At 43.5% G+C, this 20,400-nt stretch overlaps 4 protein-coding genes and 1 long non-coding RNA gene across 5 annotated transcripts; 2 read left to right on the top strand and 3 right to left on the bottom strand.

Annotated features, from left to right (window-relative positions):
• Positions 1-2,559: 2,559 nt before the first annotated feature.
• Positions 2,560-3,833, bottom strand: LOC143185182 (uncharacterized). The gene is made up of 2 exons (XM_076387953.1): positions 3,590-3,833; positions 2,560-2,901 (listed from the first exon to the last, which is right to left on the bottom strand). Exons 1-2 carry the CDS (start codon positions 3,622-3,624, stop codon positions 2,730-2,732), a joined length of 207 nt encoding a protein of 68 aa, XP_076244068.1. The 5' UTR covers positions 3,625-3,833; the 3' UTR covers positions 2,560-2,729.
• A 219-nt stretch (positions 3,834-4,052) lies between these two features.
• LOC143185126 (uncharacterized) lies at positions 4,053-10,006 on the bottom strand. Its single transcript, XM_076387860.1, is given in 7 exon segments — positions 4,053-5,346; positions 6,393-6,471; positions 8,900-8,988; positions 9,032-9,165; positions 9,167-9,279; positions 9,566-9,692; positions 9,776-10,006. Coding segments are annotated over 7 exon segments (1,119 nt in total). The 5' UTR covers positions 9,862-10,006; the 3' UTR covers positions 4,053-4,855.
• A 129-nt stretch (positions 10,007-10,135) lies between these two features.
• On the top strand, positions 10,136-12,746 carry LOC143185125 (uncharacterized). Its single transcript, XM_076387859.1, has 6 exons — positions 10,136-10,173; positions 10,291-10,372; positions 10,414-10,734; positions 10,793-11,032; positions 11,469-11,606; positions 12,438-12,746. Exons 1-6 carry the CDS (start codon positions 10,136-10,138, stop codon positions 12,594-12,596), a joined length of 978 nt encoding a protein of 325 aa, XP_076243974.1. The 3' UTR covers positions 12,597-12,746.
• A 2,747-nt stretch (positions 12,747-15,493) lies between these two features.
• On the top strand, positions 15,494-17,473 carry LOC143185172 (uncharacterized). The gene is made up of 7 exons (XM_076387935.1): positions 15,494-15,651; positions 15,784-16,034; positions 16,119-16,241; positions 16,324-16,379; positions 16,461-16,539; positions 16,616-16,744; positions 16,881-17,473. Exons 1-7 carry the CDS (start codon positions 15,552-15,554, stop codon positions 17,082-17,084), a joined length of 942 nt encoding a protein of 313 aa, XP_076244050.1. The 5' UTR covers positions 15,494-15,551; the 3' UTR covers positions 17,085-17,473.
• Positions 17,474-18,105: 632 nt separating this feature from the next.
• On the bottom strand, positions 18,106-18,773 carry LOC143185180 (uncharacterized). The gene is made up of 2 exons (XR_013002872.1): positions 18,302-18,773; positions 18,106-18,225 (listed from the first exon to the last, which is right to left on the bottom strand). It is a non-coding gene; the product is annotated as an uncharacterized LOC143185180 (long non-coding RNA).
• Between the last annotated feature and the right edge of the window lie 1,627 nt (positions 18,774-20,400).

The raw sequence follows: 20,400 nt of genomic DNA, 5'->3' as shown, positions 1-20,400 counted from the left end.
CGATCCAGAACGTAGATCATCCTGGATCGCGGCAGCCGCTGGGACACGGTGGACTTTTTCTAGACCCTCTCCTTGACCCTTTCCACTGTCATCGATCCACCATCCTCAACCTCAGCCATGCTCCTGGTGCATCAACTGCTTGGCAGCGCGATCCCGATATTCGCAAACATAGCGATTTTGTTATACGTCTGTCGACGCGTAAGCTATCAGAACGAAGCCAGATTAGTGTGGCCTGCTGCGTAAACATGCATTCTACAGTGAAGCTCCAACATAATGCTGCGGTAATCCGCGCCTTTAGTTCTTTGCAGCGGCCAAGCTGCGGCGGAGGATTCTGTCGGAGATCGGAGAGTTTGCCTCGATCGTAACGTATCGATTGCTACTATGGCTGGGTCCGAAATTAGTTGAAATTGCTAAAACTGCTGAATAGTCTCTAGACCATGTAACACGGTGCATAGAGCTTTAGCAATATTGGCAGTTTTAGCTGAATTTCGGACTGCAGCCTATGATTAATGGTTGCCAAGGTGCAGGATGTTTTCCTTGTGCCTGTAGGTCCGACGAGCGCGAGACAGCATCCAGTACGTCGGTGAACAGGTGGCCAAGGGAATGGACGAGGTGTGTTCTGTAATGCATAAGTCGTGGGAGAGAATGAAATGATTGGGGAACTGAGAGAAGCAAACTTTTGGGGGATGATGGATGGGGGGTGAACTTTTATTCGACGTGGGGGAATCGATTTTTAGTCGAATAAAAGTTTGTCTGAATGGGGACTGACTCTGTTGCTAAATTATATTATAAGTTGATATTGAAACTGGTGGTTTCACTTTGGTAGAGAATTCTATTTTTCCTGAGAGTGAAGAAAGGTCGTATGAATTCCCTTTTCTTTTTCAATTTATGGGGAATTTAGGTGGCCTTTTTTTAGTGTTAGGGAAACTAGAACATGGTACTAAAGTGGGGCCACTCGTGTCTGTGTCAGTCTTTATAAAAAATAAATAAATCTGGACCCCAGAGCTAGAGTGTAAGTTCACTTGTTTTCTGTGTGACTTGATATACTTTGGCTCTGAGGTTCAGAAATGGAATCATCAGTATTGTAATACCTGTATTTACGTTACAGATCAAGGGTGACGTTGGAGAGGAGCTGCGAATGACTGATCGATTGACTACGCAGAGTTCGAAGTTAGCCACGGTGTTGCAACGATTTGCAACACTCGAGGAAAACGTGATCGAAGTATCGCTTCCCTTCTCCAAGGGTTTCTATATTCTCCTTACGAGAAACACTATTCAATTGATGATAGAACCGCATTTTTTGACCTCTTTATAGTCTCTCGATTCACACAAACAAATCTATGCAATTAAAAAGACCACAACAAAAACGACTCTTGTCAATTTTTATTTTTTTTCTTAGAAGAACAAAAAATCTTGTAGCTTCTTCAATTCTTATTCAATTAGTACACGTTCCAGAATATGTTCTCATAAAAGAAATCATCCAATTCAACAAGGGCTGCGCTTGTTACCTTTTCAACTCCATCATCAATGAAATAGTGTTTCAAGTTAGACAGTACACTCACAGTATTTTCTCACCATAAACTGCTCTGTCATTCAATTTTTCTAGATAGTACGGATGGATCGCAACAGAGAAAGCGTGAGGATCGAGACACCTATGGACGTGAACGAGGAAATCAGGAGGATCCTAACAGCAGTTGAGAAGAAGAAGAACGAGAAACGCGAGCAACAGCCTGAACAACTTGCCCCGACAACTGTCCAAACTCGTCGCTCTAATGCTCGCGAATCTGCCCAGCGAAATCCTCTGTCAAAGTTCTCAGCATGTAGTCCACGAGAAACCGTGTTCGCCACGAAGAAATCGATTGACGATCGACCTCGAACGCCGACCACACCGGAAGTTCGACTCCTTGGCGAGGTGAATCGGCCAGCCAACGCTCGAGAGGACTCGAAACGCGAATCTTAGTCGTTTCGTATAAAATTACAAACTGAAATACACCAGATAACTGATAGTCAAGCTGCGGATGTTTATGCAAATTTCTATTTCTGTGCACAGCACTGAAGAAATAAAATTTAATTAAAGATGAAGGCTGAAAGTATAGTGTACTTTGATAAAAAAACACAAGTATCAGCCTCGGTAGTTCTAGCTTCAATAATGGCGTATTATGTTACATTGGGTTCACTAGCATGTTATTCTGTGTCAACCTGCGTTCAATGTCCGCCGACACTGAAGGTGGGATTTTCTATATACGTAACTGGCGCCGTGAGTGGCGCAAACGCGTGCAACTTTTTTCAACACTCGGTGAATTACCGCGCGTCTTCCCCTGGGTTTCACGATAAAACCATAGAACACCACTTCTAACCGCAAGGTTGCACCTAGGAAATCCCACCTTCGACGCAACTTTCGTGCTAAACGGGAAAAAGGAACGGAACTCGGTTGCCAACTGGTTTATTCTCGCGAAGGAAGGTTGAAGCTACACAAATCGCAAGAAGTCGCGAGGCGAATAAACCAACGACGATCGACGAGTATTCTCGTTCCTCGAAGTAAACAGCGTACGCGAGGATTGCAACGACGATTGGCGACGAGCGCGAAGCGAGTAAAGGAGCGCGCAGTTCCTCGTTCTTTGCGGAGAAAAAGAGATTCCTGCATCCTCGTCTCGCGATCCTCGTAGCAGTGGCGGGGACGATGCCCTCAGCCTGAGATTCTCAGGAAATTTAGCGAGAGGAATGTCCGATTATTCGTGAAGTCTCTTGACGAAGCCGCTCCATCCCACGCGATCTATCTCGTCCAGGTTGCGCTTGAAGAAGTTGTCGAAGGCTGTTCGGTCGATCTCGTCGATGTTGCGCTTGTCGAATCTCTCGAGGGTCGAAGGATGGATCTTGTTCGACTGGCCATTGTATCGTCTGCTGTGAACAGACGAAAAACTAAGTGATCTTTGCTAATTACAGATTAGTAAGCCATCCCATAAAGATGGGTCTACACTACATGTTATGTAACAAAGTTGTAAAATTTTTTAGAAAACAGAAAAGAGGGATGTTATGCATATGTCTAATTTTGTTATATAACATAGTGTGTAGATTCACTTGTATCCCTGGGATTACTGAGATCCATACTATTTCCAGGAACCACCCCCCGAGCTCTAAACAGTACAGTATTGTCTGGATACAAGTTCGTCGCCTGCAGTCAGTTACACGTACAAACAAGGAATGTAAGAAGCTAATTTCTGAGATAAGTTTACGCCTTATAAGCTTCAATTTGCCTTCTCGATGTCGAGGACAAGGTGAATTGAAAGAGTAGCTCCAATAGCTCCAAGGAAAGTTGAGTGTTCATCGAGCTTGTATCGAGGTAACACTGTACTCTGCTTTCTGTTTTATATTTCAGTTCTCAAAATTGAGAATCCTTCGAAGAAAAGCCTCGAAAATGACCTGATAGGTAGGAAAAGGTGGTAGAATAATATTCGACAGAGCCACGACTGAAACCAACAGTAAAGCATGGATATCTTCACGAATAATATGATTTTCGGAGGCACAATTTATGGGATGACCTAATAAATAAGAGACACCTGGTCACAGGTGGCTCTCGCGTTCCACTCACCTGTCTGCTGATAGCTCGCGGACGTGGTCGAGCATCGCTAACGTAGGAGATTCAAAATATCGGCGCGTGGGTCCGAAGGGGAGGTAGCGGCGAACATTGACTTCGTCCACTGAGTTGAGAGGATCCGCTGGATCTTAAATGGAATTTAAATTCAGCGATTTGGAAATTTACTGTACGTGTCTCATGAGAAATCCCCTGAAAAATATTGCAGGCGAAGATTTCCAGGGGACTTCTCATGGTATAAGAATAGTATGCAGTGTTCGACAGGTGTCAGACATTTTAAGAAGTGATTCTATATGTCAGAATAAGAGGAGAGTTAAGAATGTCGAAATAGTGTCTGAGGCTTTGCTTCCAAGTTATTTGCTAAGAAAAAGATAGAAATATAAGTAGAATGTGTCTGACTTGGGGATCCATTCTACTGATATCACTGCGCTTGATCGACAGTAGAATAAGTCTCGAGTATTTTTCACTTGTTCTACTGATATCGCTACGCCTGACTTATACGTGAACTGACAGTAGAGTAAGCCCTGAGTCAGACACTATTCTCGCGCATTTCAGGCATGTCTAAGTAAAACAAGAAGTTTCTAAGGATGCCTAACTAGAGCACCAGTGTAATATCGATGTTAAATTACAATAAAGTATGTGAAACATTAAACATAGTACTCATGAGAAGTAAAATCCCTTATTTTATGAAAAAATTTAGAAACATGATTAGATATCAGATACTCTGAATCATGTTTATTAGACCTTTGAGTTATGCTTCACATTGTATTGCATGACGCATCATTTCAATTGAGGCTGCAGCCCACGACTATATTTCCCACGCAAAATATAGCTCTCCAATAAAGTATGGCCATGACTGATAAACAGGAAGGGAGCTAGAAGGAGAATAAAAAGAAACTCAAGCCCGAGACGTAGCGAAATATATATGACGCAATAGTATCACAATACAAAATCATAAGATCGACTCGGGGTAGTCGGGCGTCATAGGCGGAAACGAGGGAAGTAATTCCAACGAACAATTGGGATCGAATACAGAGTTATATATACCAGGGATATAGGTATCGCTACATCTAAGTTTGATCTACGTTCTCATGAATCACTTAACCGAATCATGAGGTGCTCGAAAATTAGAAAGAACACGTGATCGTGACAACCTTTATTCTGGAAGGACATCTATACAAAGGCGACTAATCGGGAATCCTATCGTGTAGGGTACTGGCTACATTATCTACTACATTGTCTCTAAACATAGCCTTTCCCAAGCTACTGGTTGACGTATCGCGTATGAGGCCTCGACTCGGTCTCCCTTTCCTTCGCGAGCTCGCAGGCCACCACGTCGGCCAAGCTTCGCACCAGGTTCCCTCCCCCTATCTGGTCCAAGTTACGCCGCCAGTTCTCCGCGCCATCCAAGCCTCGAACCAGGTTCCCTCCTCCGATTTGGTCCAGGTTCCTATTAGATCGATCGTTGACGTCCCGCAGGAGGTTCCCTCCGCCTATTTGGTCTAGGTTCCTCCGCGCAGACATCCATCGAGAAGACTCGAGCTCTCGTTCGAAGAGGCCCCTCCTCAGCAGATTACCACCCCCAATTTGATCGAGGTTTCGGCCCAGGCGGTCGCTAGCTTCGCGGAGGAGGCGTGCCCTGTCTGCGGGAGCCCTAGAGAGCTCCAAGGCCACTGTGCCTGTTTCCACTGTCGTCGCTGAGACGTCCGTGTTGGAGCCCTTTGGCGATTCGAACGCTTCCTCCTTTGGGGGACCTAGAATTATCGAGTTCGCTTCGATCTTCTTCTTTCGGGACTTTCTTTGGGACGAACCCTGAAGCCTTGGACGAGAAGCGACGGACCAGCCAGCGGGCAGGTGACGAGTCAGGGTAACAGTCATGTGGTGGACGATCACAGTTTCGTTGAGAGCTTGAGGTGTGGTTAGTGTAAAGCAGAGGGACGTACGAGGTGCCTGGTGAGTCAGAGAGCTAGTTTCGAGTTGGTTCTGAGCAGGGGGTGTGCGGGTTTGAGATTTATTTGGGCAGGGAGAGTTTGGAACATGTCTTACCATTACAAACTATTTCACTCACAATTCAGTATGAGTGAATATTGACTCATAGTGAATCATAGTTAATTGTAAAAAGGATAGTTTGCAATAATAAGACATACTCTGTAGCTTCCACGTTTAAATAAATGTCAAATTCATATACCTACTGATCAGAATATGTCTGTAGCTGTAAGGCAAAACGACCTACGTCACGTTTTCAAGAAATTCGAGACAAGGCTTTGATTGGAGGATAGAGAAAAGAGCAAGGAATGTCATAGGACAACTCGTGAAAATTAATTTCTAGTAATTTAATCCACCAGTACATAAACCAAAGTTAAATGAACTTCATTGTATTGTTCGTGATTCGGAATTAATCCATAAATCAATTTCAATTTACTTCTATTTTCCTCAAATAAGCTTGGTTCAAAGTTAATCACTAAAAATTGACATTCCCTGTGTTTCCTCTTACCCTGCAATTGAGACCTAGAATACAGAATTTATATTTTCAGAAAGAAGAAAGTCCAATAAAAGAACTTCTTCGCTCAAAAATAAACTCTACAAGAAGTCTTGGCAAGAGAAGTCCATTAGACAATATTAAAGATGAAAACCATAAACTTCAGTATCTCCAAAATAAAAAGATATGACGTAGATCATTTTCCCTTACAACCGCAGAAACTCGAAAATAGGTATCGACTTACCCGACGCTTTATAAGAGACAAACAGACAACGTAGGTAGACATGTAGCCAGACGATCACACGATATCGAGAAGCTTACCATGGTCTTCGAGATAAGGGCTGAAGAATTCCGCAGCGTCAGGCCCATAGAGCTCACGTCGCAGCGCGTTTGTCCCAGCCTGAAATTCAGAACGTCGTTGAGATAAATCCCTCTTATTTGTTTCGCCAATTTCATCGAGAACGAAGGCTAAGATTAAAACTCGAGGAGGGTCAGAAAGGAATTAGCCAAAGACATAGCGCGGGAAATCGTGACTGAGCTTTTCAATTACGAGCACGCGATAGTTGGATCGAGTTGCCCGACGATGGATTCGGTTGGTGGCCGAGCAATCGCTGCAGCAATCCACGTGCGCTGCTCCCTTCGTTCCGAAAGTTTCCACGACTTTCCCAGAGAAGGGTCGAGGCACGTAGCCGATAACAGATATTACGCGAACCTTCATTAGAGGCAACCTGAAAACCCTGAGAAAACCTCAAGTCGAAGAACAAGAAAAATCGTAGTCCCTTGTTTTACAATGGTTCTTCATTAAAGACTCTAGTTAACATTATTCATAATCATGTAAATAAGACTGTCCCTCATGGGCGACACGGGAACGTGGTACAGAGTATTACAGAGTACAGACTCCTCTACTTGTCGCCTCACTTAATTTGCAATTTCAAACTTTCTCTATTGTCGACCACGCATGTCCCTCCGGGATTCCCTTGAAAATGAACGAGCTGTTTGCCACAGAGAAATGTCGTAAACCAAACGAAATGAGATTGGTTTCCGACGTGGTCGTTTCTTCTGTTATCGATTCGCTTCACGAGCAGCGGCGTCCCTCAACAGTTCTTTCCTCGCGTAACAGACACCGCGACTCGCGGGGACACCTCGATCATTATGCATAGGAAAACTTTCTTATTTCCACGATCACGTCCTCCGCTTCTACCTTCGATTCGCCGCGACTTTCCGAAGCCATACTCTCTCCCGCTTCGTTACAGTTATCTCGACAAGTGTCTGTCCCTCGGGGAACGAGCAAGCACGAGCCGAAACGCGGTTGCTCAGGGCGAAAGGTTTCGTGCTGGATCTGATAAGGTCGCTGGATGAGCGATAACGAAATAATCCATATACGTTAACCTCGGCAGGCTCGACTAGCCACCTGGCAAAGGACGCTTTTTCGCAACGATTACGACGTGCATGCTGCGTTCGATACTTTCTGATTGCTTCTACCGTGAGTCTTGAGACACTGGATGAGAATTCTTGCCTTGGGATTCATTCCTTGAGAGGCTCTTGAAAGCATTGTATTTGGTATTTATAACAGAGGCTTGAGTGAAAGATGCATTGTATACAGAAATATGTGGTTTAAGATTCTTGATATTGTTACTGAAGTGCATTGTGTCTATTATGGGTTTCCTTCGGGTGGAACCTTTAATGAGGCTATGAAATGGAGACTGAAAGCTCTTGTATGAGTTAAGGGAGCGTTCGTGGGTAGCGCATAGGCGACGCAACAAGTTGCGCTCGCAGAGACCAAGCGTCTTGCATTCTTCGACTCGACGCTATTTTGTTTCTCATGGGCAGAGTTTGTGGTTTTCAGGGAAATAAGCTTCCTGGGATTCATCTAATGCGTCGCCAATTATGTTTGATTGATTCTACCTGCTTCTGGCACGAGGATTAGCTAGATTGCTAATACAGTTTTAGTGCATCGTGATACTTGGGACTGTAAAAAGAAAGCAGAGAGTGCTGGGAAAGCGAGAACGTAGACAGAATTGAATAAAACTGCGTCTAGAGTATAAGTGACTTGGTAAAAAAAATGAAAAGAGAACTGTTGCATAATTCTGCGATATGTTTTGTTAATAATTTGTTAGAAAGAGGAAAAGAAAACTGTTATATCACTGTTTATATGTCCTGTTTTTTAGCTAGTTGTTTGTAGGAAAAGGTCAAAGAAAGTTAGAAACCTAAATGTGTAAAGTAACAAGTTGGTCCTATTAAAATTATAGTTCCAGAGTTTGAAACTGTCATTAATTATGAAATGCAAAGTATTTTACGAACTTGTTGCAGTACAAAAAGTAAGTATAATCTAGTAACAAGTTATAGGAAATAGTACAGAACTAGATATACAAGAAATACGGAAATTACAGAAATGCAGCAAAGTTAGAAATGAGTCTGCTGTACAACAGTACTTTATTATATTAAAAAATTTTACTAGCTAAACTTCAAAATTTGAGAGTCTGTTTAAAGAATTATTCAATAAATAATTTCCTCAAGAATAAGATATGTTTCTCTAAATAACTCTATACTTTTTATCAATTTTAATAATTTCGTCTACAATTCAAGCGTTCTTGTGGAAAGTAGCATAAAACTGAAAAATTTCTATGATATATAGAACATTTTTTAAACAAAAAACAGAATCTTTCAATTTTGGCATTTACGCTACCTTGCATAAGAACGCTTCAATTCTTTTCGAAGGTTACAAATACCTTCAGGCTTCTCCAGAAAGCCCTCTTTTTTTAGCTCAGCCACTTTCGAGAAAAATATGGAAGACACATTATAGACGCAGCTTTAGAGGAACGTGTTACCTGGAGAGGAACAGCCGCAGCCCAAGCGACGGCGATCGACAGAAGGGCGATCAAGAAAGCGACTGTACTGTCCCTCGACATGGTGGATCCTTATCGCTGGTAGCAACGTTCACGAGACGAATGTGCAACTACGTTCAAAAGCCTGGCTCGAGTCAGTGTGTTCGCGCGCCGAAAATCGCGTGCCGTGTACCGGTCCTCCTCGTGCTTCCTCGAAATATATAAAGGGTGTCCCGACCAGGGAGTACGGACAGGGGGTGAAGTGGTCCGAGCACGCACGCGCCGAGTCCTTGTGCACGATATCGAAATCCATTAGGCGACTCGCTGTTGTCAGGAATGTCAGGATGTATCGCGCCCCCGCGATACCTTGTAAACACGATCACCTAGAACCATCCATAAAAAGTATAAGAAACTGAAAACGATAGTCTTTTCTTGAGCTATAGATCTCAATTCAAAATGGTACCGCGATGTCTGAAGCGAGCCCTGCACTGTGAGACTTGCCTCGCAACAAGTGGCGGGGCCAGGCTACTTCGAAACAGTTTGACTCTTACTGGATCATCGAAGAAGCAAAGAAATTCGGAATAATTCCAAGTGGTCTCAAAACTATCATTTATCGTGAGGCGAGTCTCGTCGTGTAGAGCCCACTTAAGAGTGTCTAGATCTGTCTACCTTTGTCCATTGTCCTTGCCACTGCAAGTGCCCGCAGTATGCTCGAATTTCCAGCGACATAAACTCGAGCAACACTGCGTTGTCTGTCTTTACTAGGATGTTGCTCGATGAAGTGGTGGAACTGGTCCTATGAGAAAATAAGCTTTACGGTTATCGCCGATGACACACTGGGGATCTCTAAACGGACGATCGCCGCCATTGCAATTCCACCTGTTTCTTTCTCCTGCTTTACGATCCTTTTCGAACAGCGCGTGAACACTCGCGATGGATCGACGACTCCTAAATCCCCTTTTCATCAAAGTAGACTCTATTGTGGCTGGGGTCCAAAATTGAAACTGCTAAAACTGCACACATCGTATAACACAGTCTATACAGCTTCAGCAGTATTAACAGCTTCAGCTGAATCTCGAACTGCAGCCTGGATCACGCTGCACATCTCCTTCTCGCTATTTCCTCGATTTCGGTTTCCTTTTTAGCAGCTTGTTTTTCCCCTGAGGAGAGAACCAGAGAGAGTTTATTTCCCCGCTAATATCAGAATATGGTACAGGGGGTGGATCGCGAGGGGGTAGCATGCCGCGAAAACGCACGATCGATCTTGCTCGTATCTGGTGCAGAAAATAATTCCTAGCGGCCGTGAAAGCCAAAAGGGCGTGCGTGCGTGCTCGCGTGCGTGCAGACGCGCAAATAGCGGATTAAATTATCGACGTCTCGTTACCATTTCCCAGCGAGTCGGACAAAGCCAGAGTGACCGGGGACCGTGAAATGTCGTTTTTCGGCGGTGCTCTCGAATCCAGTTGCTCGTCGAGTGCTCGTTGAAACAGAAAAACAGAGATCCTCTTCTATTTCAGGTGAACAGGGGAGGAGAACGTATTTTAAGGATCAGTCCGCGGATGCGTTGGCTGTTGCTGGGGGGCGAAAAGTCGTTCTGCCACGCGTTGGCCTCCACCTTTCGAGGGGATCGTGTAACATTAATGGATTCCTTTGTCATCTCGAAAAGATACCGATCCGTCTCAATTAACAGTGACGATTCCTCTGCCTCCTTTCTTTCCTCTATTCTCTCACCATCGGCTTCCTATATAAAGAGTCTCGGCGAAGGAGGATTCATTCAATCGACAACGACGATCTTCTTGCGTATCGTTCTACACAACATGAAGATTATAATCATTTTCGTAAGTACGGGACGCTGTGCAGGTAAAAAGATATGAGTCTCCATCATCTCCTTCGCAGATGACACTCCACGGCATCGGAATCTTGAAGTCATCAGTGCTTGGACAATGGCGCGAAGAGCAGCACCAGCAACGCTCCTTGGTCACGGAGACGTTCATTAATGAGTATGATGAGATTCCTCAGAAAATCAGCTCGTGGAACAACATGATCTTCGACCAGCCGATGGAGCCGAGGAAACGAGTCGACATCACGATCACCCCCCGACCTGAGGAGTTGCCATGTATACGACTCGTGACTAGGGTATGTTGAGATTGAAGTAATAACTAGACTTTGTTGAAAATAGGTTGAATATTCACAGTAAAGAAAGTAGATTGATGGTGATAGGGGTCTGGTGATCTTCTAAAGGTACCGGAGCCATTTTGTGCCTTACCTTTTTAAAGAATTTTTCAACATTTATTGCTCAGTATTCAACTCTGCGACAACTTCACTTGGAACTCTTTCCAGTGAAGTAGATGATATAATATTCAAAGGATGAAAGAAATCCCTATGGGTCCCTGGTACCCAAAAGATTCAAATTATTTTTAGGGGCCATCTTCTGGTCTCTGATCAATAGGTTTTTCACTTCTTTAGTTGAGTTCAGGAAAATATGAATTTGCATAAACTTCCACAGTTTAGTGATAAAGATCTTCGTTGGTGAACGAAGTTTTTCAAGGACTTTGTTGTAATCTATTCACAGTCGGCCTGTTCTTGCGAGTCGCAATATGAGATAAAGGATCTTGGAGAGGGTTACTACCCTAGGTACCTCACGGAGTCGCGCTGCAAGCCCAAAACCTGCCAAAGCAAATTCCATTCGTGTAAGCTACTATATTATGTGGTAAGCAATAATATGAAGCTTAATTCTAGAACTCCTGAGCTTTGGAACGTTTTCTTTTTCTTGGGCGCGGCGTTTTTAACAGATAGCAACTAGGATTTCAGAATACTGTGCTCAGAATGTATGTGGACGACAATAAATAATTATTAGAGAATTTTTTACTCAATTGAATCAAAAATAAAAAAATAAAAAGAGGGGTAAGTTTAGTTTAAAGTTTGTCGATTTGTGGGTTTTAGGAACCCTCTCTTTAGGAGTTCTAAAATTAATGCAGTGCCACAATTAGCGAAACGATTTCCATTCTGAATGTTTTTGGAAGTTATTTGAGGATTTCAGATTAGAGACTCGATCAAAGGGAAATTATTTTCGAGGTTTAGTAGCACTGGAGATATGAAAAATCTATTATCTCCGAGTCAATATTTTGACTTCAGTTTAATTAAAATTTGCTCAGTTATTTAGTGGTTCTTTTTAATTCTATGAATTACAGTATTTCCTCGGTATAAACTCATGACTCACTGACGAGTTTATAGTCAGGGTCTTGTTTTTTGTAGATCACTATGATCTTCCTTGAAAAGTCAGTGACAACGTCAACCAACTAAAACTCCTTTGCTCTAAATAAAGATGCACAGTGACTATAGCCACGAGCTTATAACGAGGTAATACTGTATTTTCAAATATTTCTATGAACACTGCATGGGGAGCCTCAATATACAAAAATATTTGTACATGGAAGCCTGAAATTTATCATTCATTGAACTTGACTCAGTTTTACTAGTCTAGGGACTGTTCCCCAAGCGTTGTATCAATCGCCTAAACTGATAATGCTCGTTCTCGCAGGTGCATATATTGACTGAACGTGAACCGAAAGTACCGCAGTTGGATGAAGTCGCGCTGCAAGAAACGCCGCTACCAGATTCCCTCCGTCATAAATGGCAACTGAAGCCAATGTCAGTGGCGGTTGCCTGCGTGTCCAACTCTGTTAACAGGAGAACTTAATCGGTCCTTGTCGTTCGCGAATCGCGTCCGTTGTCGTCGATGTGCGATCTGATGAAAAAGTCCTCGCAATTCTCATCCTCGCACTAAAACGTGCGACGCCAGACTTCTCTTCGTTTCTCCTTCAATTACCATCGAGTCTGGCTTTATGGGATTCCCTTTAATTGCGACACCCGCGCCCTTTCGACCTCGCTCTGCCCAGCATCGGCTGCCTGGACCGCTGAAGGATGGAAAGGGAGCGTCCTCGCATCAGCGACTCCTCTACGACACGAAACTCGTTGCCTGTCGCGGAATCGTCGATTTCATGGAGTACCAACGCACGTTTTCTTTACTTCTGTCCATCTTTGTATGTACTCTTCATACATGAAATTCTTCTGTAAATAAGATTGAATAAAGAAATGGATTTCGATTCTCTGTCCTCCTTGTTATCCAGCTCCTACATTGTTGAATTTAATCTGAAGCTTGAGATCCAGCGGAAAGCTATGCTAATTATGAGCTATTGCTTCTAAATATTACCAAATCCAACCTTATATACATATTACCAAATACTACCAACAGTGCCTCGTGAGGGACTTTTTTTTAGACAAGCAAGACATAACTTTAGATCCCGAAAGAAATATTAGATCTGCATTATTTCCAGGGACCATCTGAGCTCTGAAGAGTAGATTAACTTTTGGTAGAAATGATCCCATATGTATATTCTGTTGAAGTAAATATGTTTAAGGTTAGCGTAGTTAACAGTGTTAGCTGTTCAGTGAATTCCCAACATGATCGTTGAATTCGCGAGATTTTTCGTATCTTGATGGCGTCCGCGGGCAAACTATGGAAGTGAAGGCGAGAGTGTGAACGCATCACAAGGCTGACGCATCGAGTGTAAAGGGGAGGGCCTCGGTAGCGGATATGGCCACTCGAGACATTGTTTACCGTGCAGTCGATCATCCGTTTACTTTTGCTTAGCTTTCGGTCGAACGCCTCCCTAGGTTGAAAGTGCTCTGCGTTCACTATCTCTTCGACTCTTCTGATAGCGACTGACAGCTACTCACGCATGCACGCATTTCGGGCTGGTCCCCTTATCTGTGTCCTGCGGGGACCTGATTACCATCTGCTTTTTGTAATGTGTTAAGCATGATATTACAGATGGGCATGAAGGGATATGGTACGCTTTTAATAATAGGAAAAATTGAGAGTTTAGACAAGGGGTTCTCAACCTTTCTAATTTGTACCTCTCCTCCAAATATCGGCTCTTTTTTCCTATTACCATTTTCTCCTAATCCTCATTTTTTCCCTATCTCGATTTTTTCTTATCCCTATCTTCCTGTTCTTCACGTGGTTCCATTGAGAAACTCTGCATTAGACATAATGTTCTAAAAACGCCATTTATATCGCACCGACATTCTCCATTGGAACCTCTTCTTGAAGTTATCTTACAATTCCTCGCTGCAAGAGGATCAACTGTGTTATTCTTTAATTACCCTACTGGTTGAAGTCACTAGAAAATAGTGTCAACGAACCTAAGCAATGATCCCGGCCTCCGTCGCGCTCTGCAACCCTTCTGGTTCGAGTAACGAGCCCTGTGAGGCGAGGACAGACGAGTCTGCCGATTAAACGGAAACGGTGGCGAGTGTTACCCTAGTGGGTAACAATCCAGCCCTTCAATATTTTTAGGGTAATGCTCTCTCTATTTTCATTCCTTTTCTTCGCACTTTCCTTAGCTTTACCATTACATTACACCAAATTTGAATCGTTTTGTCCACACCCCCGCATATTAGATTTATTTCAAGGACGTGTCTTCCGAGCGGAACAATCGCCATGCTCGATACTGTCGTTCCAGCCGATAGCTGCGCGTAGCCGATTAGAGAACGCGGCTGTTGCTTCCGGTTCCATGCATTTTATTGAGTATGCTTTTATTTCTTTTCCTGAAAACAGTTCTCATGGTCAGCTGTAAATTAGGACACAGTTTATTTTTTGTGACAAGTAAATCGTACGCTCGCTAATGCTACCAATTGAGAATTTTCTCGATCCTAGAGTATAATATTTAGACTAAGGTAAATATCTCGATACTTGGACGTTTGAAATGTGTAATGTTCCAGTAAGTGAAGAGCCGAAAAATGTATATCCCGACATACTTAAATTACGTCTCAGAAACTGAGTATACTATCTTAAGATAATATTTCTCTGTTTTTCATTAGTGGTACTGGTTCTTTTATTGGAATCTAAGATTAAAATTGGCGTTGGTGTCTAGGTTTTAAGACATTTGCCTTACCAGATCTCATAAAGTAGATCTCTAAAGAAGAATGGAGCTGAGGAAGATTGAATGGAAGCTCGAGTCAATTACGCTATTAACTTTCGTCGTCGAGTCTTGAAAAAGGGATCGTCAACCAAGCAATCGAGCACGATGCTGTAACGCAGTGCGCGCCACTTACGGCTCTCGAGTAATTAATGAAATTACCGTGAGCGCTCAGAAACGTTAATAGCAACTCCCGAACGCGTTACGTGGATCGTAGGAAAATTCATCGACCCGTTCTATTGCGTTTAAACAACACTGTTTCCATGACTCTGGACGATCGACCCATTTCTACTTTAAAGTAACAATATTAAATGAAGTTTATTCCTTCTTTCTCATTTAACTTCTCTGCAGGAGAAATTTCTTGCTTCTCCGCCATTTAACATTGTTTAGTGTAGTCTCTATCTCTGTAATAATTATAATCCCTTTTCTTTGTCTTCTTTGCTTCTTCCACTACAGTTAAAGAAGAATTGGAGCCATTTATACGCTATTGTTTCTGATTTCTGAATGAATGCACACCAGTCTCATTGATCAGGGACCTCCCCGGTATTTGTCTTCACAGAATATCTGCTGGGATGATAAAAAGGACTTCCTCTGCCGCGAGATGGCGAACGTAAACCGCCCATCCTCTGATAAGCCACGCGTGCATCCTGCGCGCTACCAGCTGTAGGAAGATGAAAGCAAAAGTTGGATTTGTTTTGCTTATTTGCAATTTGGTAACATGGAGCACTGGGAATGACAACTTCCTTGGCGATGACTATATCGAACCTGACGGTAGGGAATCGGTTCATTGATCATTATTTCATTCATTTTCAATACTCTGTTACTATCTAACAACACCAAGCCATCGGTTTTTTATCTAACCTATACATGAATTTTATCTAATTTGTGATTGATAATTCACAGGGGACGTGGAGAGCGTAGATCTTGATAAACTGCGTTTGCTTCGCGATTACGTGTACCGAAATGGCGAGAATCGACGGAATATTAATGATGAATTTGAGAACTGGCGGGGACGGTGGCTGCCTGAGAGGCCAGATGATCCCATACCACCGCCCAAAGTATTTCCAAAGGATTCGGATGCGGTTGTCCACGGTTTAGAGACTCTTCATGGAGTTCCGATGGGACAACCATCAGTAGACTGTGATGATGCTAAGGTAGGTACTTAACATAGTGGTTAATAGCTTCAATATAATATTCCAATTAATGTAAGTGAGACAGTCCCTTCTTTCACCTTCTAGACTAACTTGACAATGGACTGGGATGGCTCTCCAATTGATTACACCTGTTATGGCAAGAAATTAGTGCCGGATAAAGAAACAATACCGATTCAATATTGTGAACGTATACCAAAGAATTATGTTGTAAGTATCGTCCTGGTTGATGTGTGAGCGTTGGAACTTTGTGTATTACGAATGATTCGGAGAGTTTATAACATATTCACAGGCTATACACAAGTGTATGCACGAGAGAATTGATTATGACGATAATATTCCCTTATAGTGAGTACCATTCTCACCTTTGTGAAAAGAAAAACCAGAATTAGTTATACAGGAATATTTCTAACGTTATATTATTTTCAGTGGAGCCCACAGACCTCTATGGCCCATCTACGGAGAGTACAAATTCCTGCCCAAGCAAAGGTGGCTCCACAGTCTAGAGGTAACAGATAAAAAACCCTGATTTTGTTCCACTACTATTATTCCTACTCAAATAACTTTATTACTCTTTTACCTAGCATGGTGCCATTGTCGTGCTCTACCATCCCTGCGCCAATCCCTTAGAAGTTAAGCGTTTAAAGAATCTGGTCAGCAGTTGTCTTCGACGACACGTGATTACCCCATATAATCTGCTGAACGAAGATCGCGTAAGTACTCGACATACAGGGTGTTCCAGAGGAAAAATCTGTTTGTTTTATGGTCTTCAATTCCCTGGAACATCCTGGAATATCTTGTAAATTAATATTTTTAGAGATGGATTAATTATTGCGTTCGACATTTCAGCCATTGGCTCTAGTCTCTTGGGGATGTCGGTATACGATGTCATACGTGAATCCTCACCTGGCAACCGCGTTCATCCGCGAGCATGCACTTCGTGGGCCAGAAGGCATACCAAGGGACGGTGATTTCAACGAGGGTCTCCTGCACCAAGCCGAAACTGTGTCCGATCTCGAGGACACCAAGCTGTGTCCAAACATCCGCAATTAATTCCCCGATTATAATACGGAATATCTGTAACCATTGCTCTCCTACTGTGTGTCTGTGTATTTGTGTAATTTTGTACGCGATTCGCAGTTGATTCTGGCTGTACCACAAATGTGATAGATGTGTCTTCTCTATATTTCTGCTTCCTAGTAATTACTTTATCCTCATCTGTTCGGTTTCCAGTAAAAATGCAACCAGAATCAAATGAATTGAGGGTACATATCCTGTTAAGGTGCACGTTTCGCTGAACGAGTATTATTTATTTATGAAGTATTTATTTGCCATCTTTCTTCGTCCTCCTTCCCCTCTTGTTCTGTCTTTCCCTGTCCCCTTCGTTATTTTATCGCGCTGTAAAATAAGAGAAAGAATAATAAACGACAACGTATCGAAATGCTTGTTTCTTTGAACGACTGTGTTACCCCTACCGTTGTCCTGTGTCTAAAACGAGGACGAGGGAAACGAATGAATGGGTCAGGGCGCAACTTTTTTTTTTTTACTCCCGTTACATATTGTTGTATATTGTTCATCTTTCGAGAGAAGATCGTTAAATACATTGAACATCGTGTCGGTTTCTTAAAACCTCTGCGGACTTGGTTTTTGTCTACAGACGTAATAGTAACTTCGTCGCTGTAGTGCTGACTAAGATCGTTATTTCCTGCGGATAGGTATTTCTTCGACGATATATAAAATTAGGGTAAGACAAGTAACGCTACTATATATCCTTGGTAATGTAAAATATACTACTCGTCTACTCAATAGGTATGTCGTTAACGTAAAAGAATATAATTGTACAGTGAACGCTTGGCTTCTTTTTATCTGTTTCGCTTTAGTAGACTGCGCTGGATTGAAGGTAAGTTCGCGCGTGACGCGAGGGGAAATCGGGGAATCGCGAGCCGGGAAGCAAAGCCTCGCTAGAAGTCTCCAGACGCGCCGAAAACGCCTGGCGAACCGAACACTACCGCGTATTCGCTGGCGTTTCTGGCGGTCGAAGGAAACGGCGATTCGCCGATTCGACTCTCGTTGGTCGACCGAACGTTTTGCGACGCGATCCGACTCCCGTCATCGTCTCTACCCTCGCCATCCTCTTCTCTTCTGCGTCTCTGACACCGCTAGCGAGCCGGATCTACGTTTCAGAGGCCTACCGCTATTATGCGTACATATGTATAATATATATATTCATATATTTTATGTATATATAGATGTATGGTATGTATACTCACAGAGGAATTAATCTTTGTGCATGGTTACACGGTGAAAGGGCACATTCAGTCGATCGCACGTTTTATTTTCTACTGCTGCGATAATCGTCACTCCTCTCTTTGGTATCGATCTTTCTGTTTCTATTTTCTTTTCCCTCGATCAGGGGGGGAGGGGGGGAGGGAGGGGTCAGGAGTCGAGTCGAGCTCTCGCCTCGCGTTCCCTTTCCGCGTCAAGGAGTAAAGATTACGAGACACGGGCGGATCCCTTAACATTATTGCCAACTTTGTACAGTATCCGATAATCATAATAATGATAATAATAATGATAATAATTAATTATAATTATGACAACAGTAACATATACATATATATATCTTATTAAAGAGGAAAACGAAACAACGATCTCTATCGTTTCTTCTTCATTCCAGACAGAGAGAGAGAGAGAAAGAGATAGAGGAGAGAGAGAGAGAGAAAGAGAAAAGTGAAACTCCATGTGATATTCGCTCGATGCAAATACGACTCATAGGCAGAAAAAACACCGTTGATTTATTTAGCAAGTAACCGTTTAGTACAGGTCCTTTTCCTCTCTTCTTCTTCTTTTTCTTCCGGTTCTTTTTTTTTTTTTGCTTCTTTTTTTCCTTTTGTGTTCATTTTTACGAATCTCGCCTATGAAATATCTACGATAAAAAGTGTCCGTACTTGTTTGAACGTGCTAAATTTCTTATCAGTTTTCATGTTTCTCTCATGTTCGCTTACTCTCTCGCATACACTCACCTGCCCATGCATCCACCCACGCGCTCTTCGGCATTCGACCTCTGGATCATTCTTACTCACACGTCCGCACATTTGCACCCTCGTATTCACCCCCTGGTTCCCCTGCGTCGATATCCCTCTTTCGTTTCTTCGTTAACCTCCATTCGCTTCTTCCTTCCATCTAGCACCCCTTTCACATACGTTCTTCCCCTTTCTCGCCAGCAGCACTCTCGCTTTCCTACTTTGTTTCTGGGTAATGTAAATTTATTAATAATCTCACTGCGTCGGGGGACGCGCCACAGCCCGTCCCCGCGACCCTTAACTCCCTTAAACGTTATGATTTAACACCGACTTCCCTTGGATCACTCTTTATTAGTACTTCTGTTTTTTTTTCTTATTTTTCTTGTTTTCTTCTTATTTCGCCCGTTCATTTTGTCTGTGAACGCTCGCAGAACTTACGATTTACGCATGAAAGTGGAATTGACACTCAATAAGGTTATTGAAATAGTCTCTCGAAGTAATAATTGCACCGATGCGACACGACCAATGTACATTGTCTCAAGTTCGTCGTGTTCAAGGTCTCTAAAGCGTTCCCTCTGCTCACCCGTCGCTCGCCACGTCTCCCCCTCGCCCCCTCTCGCGCCACTAACGCGGCGAGACTCTCGCTCGATCGCTGTTCTATTCTATTCCCTATCCCCGCGATCCTCCGCGGCGGAAGTCGACTACGAGGGCGTCAAGGGGAGGCCGAGTTTCTTTCTCTCTAGCGCGGCGGCGAGCCCTTCCGCCGTCGGGACGCGCGAAAACACCGAGGACTTCCGGTCTACTGTGCGCGGCAGCTTTTGAACGACGACGTCGATCGAGTGAAACGAGAGGAAGAGAGAGAAAGAGGGAGAGACGTGGGGAGCAGTGTGCGCGGGGCGAGATCGGCCTGGCCGATCCTCTGCTCGTCGACGAGAATAACAGCGAAAAGCTAGAAGGTCCTATCGTCATCGAGAAAGCTCCCGTCTCGCTCAGTTAGGCCAAACAAAGTAAAACGCACGTGGCGCCTACCGGTGAAGTCTATCGCTTTCTCGGGAAACTTATTCGATGGCACGAGAAGTAAGGTTTCGATCGTTCAATTCCTATCGCAGAGTCGCTACTTTTACGAGGTTTAAAGCTAGTAGAGAGGGGACAGTCCTAGTCTGTCGCACAGATCTCGGTTAGAAAAGATCGCGGGTGATCGCGCGTCTCGCGACCTCTCGTCTCGACGCTGAGCGCGCGATCGATCGAACAGAGTGTAAGGTAAGCGTCCCAATACCTGGACGCTTCAGATAGAAAGTGTCCCAATAAGTGGGCGATCTAAAAATTCATACTCGCTTGAATCGCGT

This window comes from Calliopsis andreniformis, chromosome 10 (assembly GCF_051401765.1).
Source record: "Calliopsis andreniformis isolate RMS-2024a chromosome 10, iyCalAndr_principal, whole genome shotgun sequence".
Taxonomy (NCBI): Eukaryota; Metazoa; Arthropoda; class Insecta; order Hymenoptera; family Andrenidae; genus Calliopsis; species Calliopsis andreniformis.
The sequence above is the reverse complement of the archived record's forward strand: the minus strand, read 5'-3'. Positions and strand labels throughout refer to the sequence as shown.

Coding starts and splice junctions, on each gene's coding strand:
- LOC143185182 (XM_076387953.1), bottom strand. CDS start 3,624: ATGCTCGACCACGTCCGCGAGCTATCAGCAGACAG. Junction 2,902..3,589: donor CGCGAGCTATCAGCAGACAG/GTGAGTGGAACG, acceptor GTCTGTTCACAG/CAGACGATACAATGGCCAGT.
- LOC143185125 (XM_076387859.1), top strand. CDS start 10,136: ATGCCGCGAAAACGCACGATCGATCTTGCTCGTATCTG. Junction 10,174..10,290: donor ATCGATCTTGCTCGTATCTG/GTGCAGAAAATA, acceptor ACCATTTCCCAG/CGAGTCGGACAAAGCCAGAG. Junction 10,735..10,792: donor TGAAGATTATAATCATTTTC/GTAAGTACGGGA, acceptor TCTCCTTCGCAG/ATGACACTCCACGGCATCGG.
- LOC143185172 (XM_076387935.1), top strand. CDS start 15,552: ATGAAAGCAAAAGTTGGATTTGTTTTGCTTATTTGCAATTTGGTAACA. Junction 16,035..16,118: donor TAGACTGTGATGATGCTAAG/GTAGGTACTTAA, acceptor TTCACCTTCTAG/ACTAACTTGACAATGGACTG. Junction 16,380..16,460: donor GACGATAATATTCCCTTATA/GTGAGTACCATT, acceptor TATTATTTTCAG/TGGAGCCCACAGACCTCTAT.